The sequence below is a fragment of the Choristoneura fumiferana genome, chromosome 20, assembly GCF_025370935.1.
Source record: "Choristoneura fumiferana chromosome 20, NRCan_CFum_1, whole genome shotgun sequence".
In the NCBI taxonomy this organism is placed as follows: Eukaryota; Metazoa; Arthropoda; class Insecta; order Lepidoptera; family Tortricidae; genus Choristoneura; species Choristoneura fumiferana.
This window is the reverse complement of record NC_133491.1, coordinates 4355983-4366858: the sequence shown is the minus strand read 5'-3', so window position 1 is coordinate 4366858 and position 10876 is coordinate 4355983. Positions and strand designations below refer to the sequence as shown.

General features: G+C 36.6%; 2 protein-coding genes across 2 annotated transcripts in view; one reads left to right on the top strand and one right to left on the bottom strand.

Moving 5' to 3' along the window:
• Positions 1-1461: 1461 nt before the first annotated feature.
• On the bottom strand, positions 1462-3548 carry LOC141439384 (uncharacterized). The gene is made up of 5 exons (XM_074103667.1): positions 3346-3548; positions 3168-3254; positions 2918-3059; positions 2178-2278; positions 1462-1500 (listed from the first exon to the last, which is right to left on the bottom strand). The coding sequence occupies exons 1-5, from the start codon at positions 3436-3438 to the stop codon at positions 1462-1464; spliced, it is 462 nt and encodes a 153-aa protein (XP_073959768.1). The 5' UTR covers positions 3439-3548.
• A 1480-nt stretch (positions 3549-5028) lies between these two features.
• The window catches only part of LOC141439383 (uncharacterized), a 7866-nt gene continuing 2018 nt past the window's right edge, over positions 5029-10876 (top strand). Inside the window, exons 1-6 of the mRNA XM_074103666.1 lie at positions 5029-5233; positions 6312-6406; positions 7432-7550; positions 7839-7931; positions 8674-8805; positions 9858-9963. Of these exons, the coding sequence (XP_073959767.1) occupies positions 5196-5233; positions 6312-6406; positions 7432-7550; positions 7839-7931; positions 8674-8805; positions 9858-9963 (583 nt within the window). The 5' untranslated portion in view covers positions 5029-5195. The remainder of the gene's footprint in view (positions 5234-6311; positions 6407-7431; positions 7551-7838; positions 7932-8673; positions 8806-9857; positions 9964-10876) is intronic.

Sequence of the window (10876 nt, the reverse complement as noted above, 5' to 3'; positions counted from 1 at the left end):
TCCGGTCATTATATTAATATGAGTGAGTCTCACGGTAGTTCATGTTCAAGATTTCCTTTTGTTTTATTTTTGTTCCCTGGTAGTACGCACTACAAGGACTTAGGAACAAAAATTACCTGGTATTTTACGTCAAGTCCGCCGACAGAAAAGTCCAACGGTGACTGAAGTGAATTGAACAGCTGTCGCGTCACTGCGTGTACCTAGAAGAAACAGCTAAGTAAAAATAAGGAATAGAACTGCAGAGCACAGGCCTACAGCCAGAGCTAGATTACCTACCCGTTAAATATAATAAATGTGTCTGGGCAAAGCAGCATTTAATCTGGTTACTATATGGCTTCCCATGACGCAGACATAGTCTTTGTCTGTACTTGTCACTTTTTTCTTGTATTTGTGTAGTAAAGCCTCGTTAAATATAAAAAAAAAGTAATAAAAAATATTTTTTTTCCTAACGTCCGTCTTGGACTTATTGTTTTAAGAGTATGGTGTCATCTTCTCTCTCGTATTGCATGATTAACGTAGCCCAAGTAGTATTAATAAGAAAACTCTCCGTTAATTTACCTGAGCACCCAACTCTCTGGTGGGGACGAGCACCACCCTAGTAACGCGGTCTCCCCGTGGTCTTGTACAGGAGCCTCTCCAATATCGGCAGCATGTAGGCAGCGGTCTTGCCCGTGCCTGTGGCCGCGCAACGCAAATGTCCTTGCCTGTAGAACAAGTAGACTTACGTCTTCAGCGGTAGTGTAGGTTGTTCACAATCATATTTTACCAAATAGCGGTAGCGAGCGCCAGGGCTACTACGAAATTCGAAAGTACGTATCGTTCCCTCTCACTCTCGTATTAAATAATATCAGCGTCAGCGGGAGGGCACGATACGAAATTCGAAATTTGCACTTCAGGTATTCTCATTCTAATATCTCATAGAACCGAAATGCTAGTACTTGGTTGTAGTATAGACTAAACGAATTTCTATTAATAGTCTGCTAAAGGCTGAGTTACGAAAACTTTGTCTGCGAAACAATACATCTACGAACAAATTCATCGGCGAACCGTTAATCGGCGAAACGTTGAGCGCCAATCAATAATCTGCGTAAAAATTTCGGCGAATCATTAGATAATCAATCAAAAGAGTTCATAAAAAAATATTTCCACTGGATCGGTAAAAATCCAAAATTTATCATTTATTTTAATCCTGTGAATTTTTAGGAATTTTAACGATATCCCGGAATTTCAATACAACTGCAGAACTGATGGTTTACGCGTAAGCAGCCGCGGTTAGTGGATAGTATTTGATAAAGCTTTCATACCCAACAAAGCCACGGGCACAGTGGCAGCCTGGATCGGAGTAGGGTGCACATAGTTCAGTATTCCGATAGCCTTGAGCAGCGGCCGGACAGGTTCATCATGTAGAACGAAGCCTGGTCATCGTAGGGGGGAGGCTCTTCAAAGAATCAGAGTCGTACTCTATCCGGGCGCCTTTTGAATGTCATCTTCTTTTATTTCCTGTACGATTACATCATTTGCAAAAGTTAGTTTAAAAAAATTCAAAGCTAGCAAAAAGTGAAATTAATATTTTTTTGGAGAATGTTAGGTTAGTTTAATCTCGTGACATCAATAAACAAAAAAAACCGCCCAAGTGTGAGTCGGACTCGCGCAGGAAGGCTTAGCAAAAAACGGCAAAAAATCATGTTTGTTGTATGGGAGCCCCCTTAAATATTTATTTTATTCTGTTTTTAGTGTTGTTGTTATAGCAGCCACAGTTATACATCAATAATCTGCGAAAATTGCAACTGTCTAACTATCACAGTTTATGAGATACAGCCTGGTGACAGATGGACGGACCGCAAAGTCTCCATTCCCATCCATGTCCATTTTTTAAATAATAGGGGATGTTGACACCACAATCAATTGACATACTTTTTATGAGCTGTCAAACACAATTCTCCCATAAGAGTTTGAATGGTAATAGCAACTTATGACATCACTGTTCGTACACTCAATCAACTAACTATTTATTTGTTTTAAGCAACAATAAATCTAATTTTGCAGTTAATCGAAAATTAACTCTGGTTTTCAGGGCTAAAATAAAGTGTTTTTTACTGGAGTTGTGTCTTCGATTTTTTTTTAATGCGTCATCATTGCAAAATATAGGTAAGATAAGGAACCAAACAAAACTATACCTGCTTCAGCTTTTTCTTTTTGCTGAGCTTCTTTTCCTTTGTTTTGATTTCATCTTTCCGGAGTTCATCATCTGATATCTGTAGTTCATCCACATCACCATCTAGAGATTAACAATATTATATATATGTGTGTGTGTAAACCTTTATTGTACAAAAACAAATGAGCAACCATTGAGATGCATACACAAGGTAAACTAATCAATCTTTGAGTGGCTATATAGTATAGTATAAATAAATTATCCATATTAATTTATTTTATTGAATACTATAAATTAATATTGTAAAATAACAAATAATAAAAATTAAAAATCAAACTGGAAGGTGGTCTATCCTATAAAGACAGTTGAATATGGTGCAAATTAAAAATATTGTTTTTTTTGTAATTTTTTTTGGTAGTACCTATAGTAGTGAAGTGAGATAGAAGAGGCAAAAGTTACAATTCGTAAGATTTCTTCATTTTAAAGAGCCATTAAAAATGTTAGTTTCAGTATTATGGTATTGGTTAATAGACATGGTAGGATTGATTCAACTATTTAAATTTTCATAATAAAAATGTAATCAAGAACTGACAGTTACAATGAATGAGCTACAGGTTACCAACCCCAGTACCAACCTATAGCGTTTTTTCAGGCATACTGTTAAAAAGGTGTTTGGATAGAAACCGTAGTTGATGTATGGTACCATAAGACAACCTCTCTCTAAATTTGTTAAAGAGGTTGAACAACAAGTTGTAGTCGTACCTTTGCTATCAGCATCTGAGTCTGTGTCAATATTGCCAGCTGAACCACTGACTTTGGCCTGTGCTCTGCGCCTCTCTATTTTCTCGTCTATGGTCCTCTTTACATTTCTTCGTACATACTTCTGAAGATCATCCCATGTATTCTAAAGAACAAAAAAACTAACATGTGGCTGGTAGCTAGGTATTTGAAATTATAACATCATACTTTATATATTTTTGAATTTAACGAATAAAAATAAAACGTTAAATACCTTATTGTATTCTTCAACTGACGAAACAAACTGAAACTTCGGATTAAAATCAGCTTTCTTCTTCACCTTTTGCTTTGATGGTTGGTACTAGAATTAAAACACATAGATATAGGATTTGTTTACAAAAAAAAACATCTTTAATTATCTTTTAGATAGAAAAATAAATAACACGCCGTACTTCTACTTCCACATCGGATTCTTCCGAAAAATCTTCCACTTCTTCGCCATCATTTATGGTTTTGATAAACCCTGGAAATCCGGGAACCTCCATTGCAAATAATATTAAAATTAAACCAGCATTATCATAAAACTGATCTTATGGTAAATAATTTTAACAAACCAAGTTTTTTAGAGGTTATCTATCAAACTCACATGTCGCGACGTTCCTTTACGCATAGTTTGACAAGCAAGATTTTTTTCTTTGCCTACTCTTTGCCCTTAGTTTGAAATGACGTCTGCGTACTTTGGTTCGTAATTCGTTTAGAAATAAAGATCCCAACAAGAACATGTTGTAAAAAAATTCAAGAATCGATTGAGATGGGCCTTTAAAAATAGCGAAATCTCAAAACAATCAGGTCTATGAGATCGACGTAATAAAAAGAGTAAATATGGCTCAAATATGATTTTTCATGGAATTCCACGTTCCATCATTTTTTTTTTCGGTAAAAGTACTTAGTGGATACTACACTAACTTTTATAGTAATTTGTCTTTAAAATCTAGTATCACCCTGAGAGGGTATCACTTCTAAATGAAATGAATTTAATGTTCTCATAATTATCTTAGCTTATTAAATTTGTTCGAGTTCAGGCTTCCATTATAATAACCACTGCTACCAGACAGGCGCGTGAAAATGCATCGAAACGAAATGGGAAAAGAAAATGGTGCGGCAGTTTGTTTTGCGCTCGACTTGGCGGAGTCACTGCCGTGCCTCCAGATAAATCGTACTTTTGCTATCGTTGAAAAAAAAGAAAAAAAGTAGAGGCAAAAAAGATAAATTAAACTGCATTTATAGTAAGCCTTCTTGTGTGAAGAAAAAAGAAATTATACTTTTAACCTTCGCCTGCGCGCATTTGCTCTTACGCGCATCTGGCGCCCGTACGGATCCGGGAGAGAAGGGAAAAGGCTAGTTATGGCGGCCGCCAATTTGCAGTTTTACCACATTTGCATCAGGTCTAGGAAGGACAATTTAAACTACTCTTCGATGTTTAGAAAAACTTAAATTTTTTACTGCTTTTATGTATTATAAGCGTAATAAAAATGTAGGCATTTTGATTCTTAATTAAGTACGCTATCATATTGCATACGGTAAATATGTATAAAGTGTGAAAATAAAACAATATTGTAAAGTAAATATATGGTCATTGTATTTTTTCCAATTCTCTGATATACCATACCATATTAATAATGATACTTTTTCTCATTAATATTGTATTTTGTTTACAATACTATACCCTAATTTAAAACATACAGTCATAAAATCACCTCACTCCATAAATTTTTAGCAGTAGGAGCATTACTAAATGTGGGCCTTATCAGGCGGCGTCCCGCCGGTGTTAAATGACTCAGTTTCAAGATTAGTTCTGAGAAGACGTGGCTGTTGCAGTGTAGTCTATCCTTGTTCTATATTAAGCTTCAGTATAAGTTAGAGCAGTGCAGAATGCTTATAAGCCGCCTAAATGCACGTTTAAAAGTCCTTAGCTACTCTCCCGAGCAGCCGGCCGCCAGATGCCGAAATAATTTGTGTCCCGGAAACGGGACAGTGCCAATACGCGCTTAAATATAAAAAATGACATCCGCCATAATGCGTATTTCTTTTTCTCCGGGAGCGGGACTTTGCCACACGAAGGGTTAATATAAAAAGTACCTACAGGAAAAATACATAGTATCTTGATTTCTAAACTAAGCAATTTGGGTTGGGTGCTGTCATGTCATGTCACCGAAAATGACATATATTATACTCTTTGGCCATCGCGGGTGATGTGTGCGTTGTATAGAAAATTAAATTATTACGTTGAAAATCATTAGTAATGGCAGACCTGCTACTAATTCATGATGATATTAAGCTGTAAGTAATATTCGAATTTACTTACATGTGTTACGAAACAACGTTACGTTAATAAAAATAAATAAATATTTACACATCTGTCACAAGATCTTGTTTTCGCTGAAACCATAAAAAATAGTCATCTTATATTATATATTTTGGCTATCTATTTGATAATTCCAGGCAATGAACATTACGCAGAGTAAAATGGAGCGGTTACAAGTATTATTTCAGTTTGTCAGTAGAGTTTTGGAAGTTTACATTGAAGCACAAATTTTATCATAATTTGTGCAAATTGGAGCTTAAATGTAAAACCTGACTCGTTAACTTGTTAATTCACTGTTGACCTTCATTTAACTACTATAATAAGTGTTTTCTCAGTCATTTTATGCTTCAATGGTTCTTTTGTGATGGATGATCCTTGCCAATATACTTTTTAATTTTGTATTTACTTTGCCATCCTGTGCATTTTAAAACTATAAATGTGTATTTTTTTAAGAAGACAGATGACATATTACTAGATTACAGTATTCATGATAAGAATTAGAGATGGGCTGAACATGGGTTTCACCAAATACAAATATTTAGCATAATTGATTCCTAAAAAGAAACTAGAAATATGATTAATTTTTGTTGAAATGTTTAATCATGCAACTCTTGATTAAAACAAAAAACTTGCTTAATTTCTCACAATAAAGACCTCATTTATTATATTAACATATTATTTTATTATAAAATCACTGTAGCTTAATCTCAAAACAGCTACATACTTATATTTTGTTTTTAATTAAGAACCATCTTTTTTTATCTGCTGTTATTGTAAATAAAGCTATGGTGGCAACAAAAACATAAAGCATCACAGTAGCTCATAAAAATAGCACATTTAACACTCATCTCATGCATGGCTCAATGCAGTAAAAAGAAGAGTACCACTTTGCCAAATGTTCGGTGATTTAGCCGAATATTCGGTAAATCTGCTGATTATGCCGAATACCGAATATGAAACAAATATTTGGCCCATCCCTAATAAGAATACAAGTACGTTTTTGTCCCTGGTTTTGAAGGTTTTGTTCTTTTCAACCATTTAAATATTCTTTAGATACACAACATCAGACAAGTTCTACTTGGAGCCTACAATAAATCCCAGTGAAATTCTCGTCATTGATAGAGTGTCAGGATCAGCATCAGTTAAAGGTAATGTTTAATCTGTATACTTTTTGGCAGTACCTACACTTCATTCCACTAGTCCTGTCCTAAAAAAAAGCAAATTTACACCCACATTATATGGGCATTAAAGGTTGCCTGGAAGAGATTGCTCTTAAGCGATAAGGCCGCCTATTGCTTACCTTGTAATTTTCTCTCTGTTGTACAATAAAGAGTCATTGTATTGTATTATATAACAGAAGCAATGTCTAACGCACTGATGCTTGCGATCGCATTCACTGTCATTTTCTACACTCATCTTATACCATGTGGCAGAAAGAAATGGTGAAAACAATTGTGATTCCAAGTATGCTAGAAAAATAAGGCCTCTGCTTAACACATTCAGTGCCAAGAACCCGCTAGGCGCGTTCCCTGTTCGTAGGCAGTTTTAGCTATAACGCGGAAAAACGCTGCCACGCGCTACGCTCGTAGCGAATGTGTTAAAGATAAATATGATTTGATCTTGACGTAATTTAAGTGTGTCTACTTTTAATAATATAATTATGCAATAAGAATCTTGTTACCCTCACTGTACAGTGGTTTTCTACTGTTTGCCACTTTTAGCAACAGTTTTAGTACCTTCTTGATTTCAAGCATTTTATGACAAAAATAAGATATTGACAAAGAAAGTGGCTCCCCTCATTTCATTTCTACTCCTTTAATAATAAGAAATATTAATAAGAAATAAGTATTGCCCTCTGAGCAATATCTATACTATACAATTTCCATGATTGAGATTTAAAATACAATTTACCATGTTATGTGTCAAAGTCTAGTGCCAAATGGCATTGCATCCAGCGCCCTATTTATATTTCATCCAAATCTGTCCAGCCTTTTTAGTGTCAATGAGTGTTTGTTACGCATACACACGCACAGGGGCACAGTCACATTTATATAATAAGATGCCCAAATATTTATAAGCAGACATTCAAAATGTTTAAGGAGTATGTAATTAACTGTATATTTTTTCAATGCTTGTTTTTTATTTCATACTAAAATCCATGTATTTACTCTAGATTATGGCTCAGTGAAGATCCCAATCCCAGAGAGTGCATACAAACCTGTGTGTGGATTCCTCGGGTCCATCAAGCTCATATCGGGCTTGTACCTGGTGGTCGCCAAATACAGAATATTGGTAAGATAAATATTACCAAACCTTACTATGTTTTCCGGAGGCAGCTTTACCTATCCAGGGACGGGCGAAGCCCCAAGGCCGCCGCACTTTCAATGAACCTGCGCCCGTGTTCCATTTTGACAGCGCGCTTGTTAGAGGGCGCTAAAGAAATGATTACATACGGGCGCTACATGGGCTAGAGACGCATCTTATGTTTTCCGTCTCAATGTTTACACTATCACAAACTTTATATGTTAGTATGTCTGGTGGTCAACAAACAACACATTCAGCAAGAACTATATTTTTCAGATTGGTAAATTAAATGGCCATGATGTTTACCAGCTGGCTGGCGCAGACATCATTCCATATGCGCGTTCAACTACACATCTCACTAACAAACAGGTGAGTGAAGTCCAGAGTCATACGTTTTATTTTCCACTTTTGTATCATGCCAGGTAAGTTAATTAAGAGGACATTTTTGTTGTAGAGTAAATCGTCAATTACTGGCCACCTTGTACTAAAAATGAATTCTAGACAATTCTAGTCACCTATAAAAAGAGTTAATTTTTTGTTTAAGGTGTCAATAATTACTGGCCACCTAATACTAAAATGAAATCTCGTTACTTATAAATAGAATTCATTTTTAGTATAAGGTGGCCAGTTATTGAAAGGTGGGCTGTAATTGACGATTTACCCTATATTTCCTGTTAGCGTAATCTTGCAATTACCCTGCCTAAACGGCAGACTGACCAGAAGCCAGTAAGCCGAGAGGTTATGACAAGGAAATGGCGATGGATTGGACACACGCTTCGAGGGTCGAATGATCACCTGCCCAAGCAGGGTCTCTGTTGGCAATCTACTGGCAGAAGACAGCCAGGACGTCCTCGGACCACGTGGAGGCGATCAGTTGAGAAGGAGGCTGGCTCAATTGGTCTCGGCTGGGAAGAGCTGGAAGAAGCCGCGCAAGATCGAGCCAAATGGAAAACTCTTCTACGAGCCCTATGTCCCTAGTGAGGGATAACAGGATCACTCTTTTTCATGTTATTTTTACACTTGTTATCATCATCATCTGGAAGACATCCGCTGCTGTTAAGCTATATCACGGTTGTGTCATGTTGGTTTCCTACCGTTTTTTTGGGCACAGATAGAAGACAACACAACGTACGAGAAGATGGTGCGCGCGGCGCTCGACACGCCCGGGATGTACTTCTCTTACGGCTACGACATCACTCACACGCAGCAGCGGTTGCATTCCATCGGGGGCGATTTTCACGCGGTACGTACAGTTTTTATTTGATACTAGCTCCGTCCGCATAGAACTCGTTTGTTTCTATCCCGCGGGAACTATGCAGTCGTCTGGGATAACAACTACTTTCCACAGCTGCGCATTCTGTATACCGAATTTTATCTAAATCCGTTGAGAGGTTCAGACGTGAAGAGGTGACAAACAGACTTACAAACTTTCGCATTTATAATATTTGTGGGTTACGATAAGAAATTACATTAAAATACGAGTAGCCGTGCATTTAATATGAATTTTGTTATTTTTCTAACAATACGGTATTTACAACTCCTGATTTTGCCATATCTTAAATTATTATGAACTATAGATATACAGATAACCCTGATTCTAAACGACAATCAAACCTATTTTAGTTAAAATGCCGCTAAAATTCGTTTGTCCTTATCTGTCACTTCACATTTGTATTTGTTAGAAAGGGACATCAAGCATGTGATAGTTAACATAGGCTTGTTAAGTTATGAAAGGGGGAAGTGTTTACGAAGGAGTAAATTTAAATCGGTGAAAATTGGATTTATAGTGACTTTTTGAAAAATCTATATACTGTTCTTTCAAACACTTTCTCTATGCTAGCAAGTATGGCGGTACTGGAGTGTGACGTCACATCCAGTATTCTTTTCTGTCTAATCTTGAATTTCAAACCTTTATACTTTATTATTTGTAAAGGTAGCTTAAAAATAGATTTTCTATTTGATAACAGACATTGTGTTAGTTTTAATTTATAAAACATATACAAAATAGTTCAAATACCGTATTAGCAAAAGGCTCTCTGCGGCCTGGGCCTAATTGCATAACAAAGTAGGTACAGTCACCATCACCAATATCTGACACAACAAGCGTGCATAAATATCTGATACGACTCTATTTCTAGGGCCGCAAGGACGTGTCAGATATTTTTGCACGCCCCGCTGTGGCAGATATTAATGCTGTGATGTCTGCAGACGAATATAAATAATAATAAAAAATCTTTGTTATGCAATCGGGCCATGTTTGTAAAATACTGTTGATTTTGGTGACGTCCCGCGCAGATGTCGATAGCGAGCCGGGCCGACAACCGCTTTCTGTGGAACGACACCTATTGCGGGACTACTCGCACTCCGTTCGCGCGCTTCGCTCTGCCCATCATTCAAGGATGTATCCTTTTTAAGAGATGGGCCGACAACGGCAACTAGACGGTAACGCCAGTCCATTGGTTTCGGTTAAATTCGGGTGCAATCGGAATGTTCGTTTCGGCACAGTCACGCCACTCGTGATGTGATCGTGTTTGAAAAGTTTGTTTACAGCAGCAACGTGTTTTAGGTCACAGGAAAAGAACAAGACCACTAATTGTGAAAAAAAAAGTTTACATATGTAATATTTATTACTATTGGCTCTGTGCACGACATCAGCGCCACCTAGCGTCCGCAACTTTTTTGGCTCTGATGCTCTGACGTTTTGAAATTCTTCGCGACACTGTGACAAAATCAAACCTAAACGTATTAGTTTATAATATAAAATTACTGTGATACCGTGATTTGGGTGGACAAAAGGTTGTGAATTCATTTTTGGTCATTAAATTAAATGAGGTAAGTAAAATTTATTCAAAAAGTGGTTTTAGTTTCGTGTCAGGGTTTGTTTACTTCATGTTTAGTTGTACTTTTACTGTAAACGAAAGATAAAGCTATCTAGTGGTTTCTTGAATAATAGTAAAATTATATAATTGTTCTTATATCGCTAGTAATAAATGAAATATCGTTTTCAGATCAAAATGAGTAACATTTTGAAGACCGGAACCAAAAACCGTTTCATAAGGAAAATTGTTGCTGGACATGTCCGAGATGTTGCGGAATAAGAACAAAACAGGGACAGCATCATAACACAAACATCTATTACTAAAATTAGGTAGTTAAAGTCTATACAAATTGCTTTGTTAATGACAGATTCATATGAGTATGACAGATGACAGAGCCAGAACTATTTCTACTTTTGGCCACCATGAGCGCTGCGATAGATTTCATCACCCCCACCTAGTACTTCGCACCCTCCCAATATAGCTAGCGAGCGACGC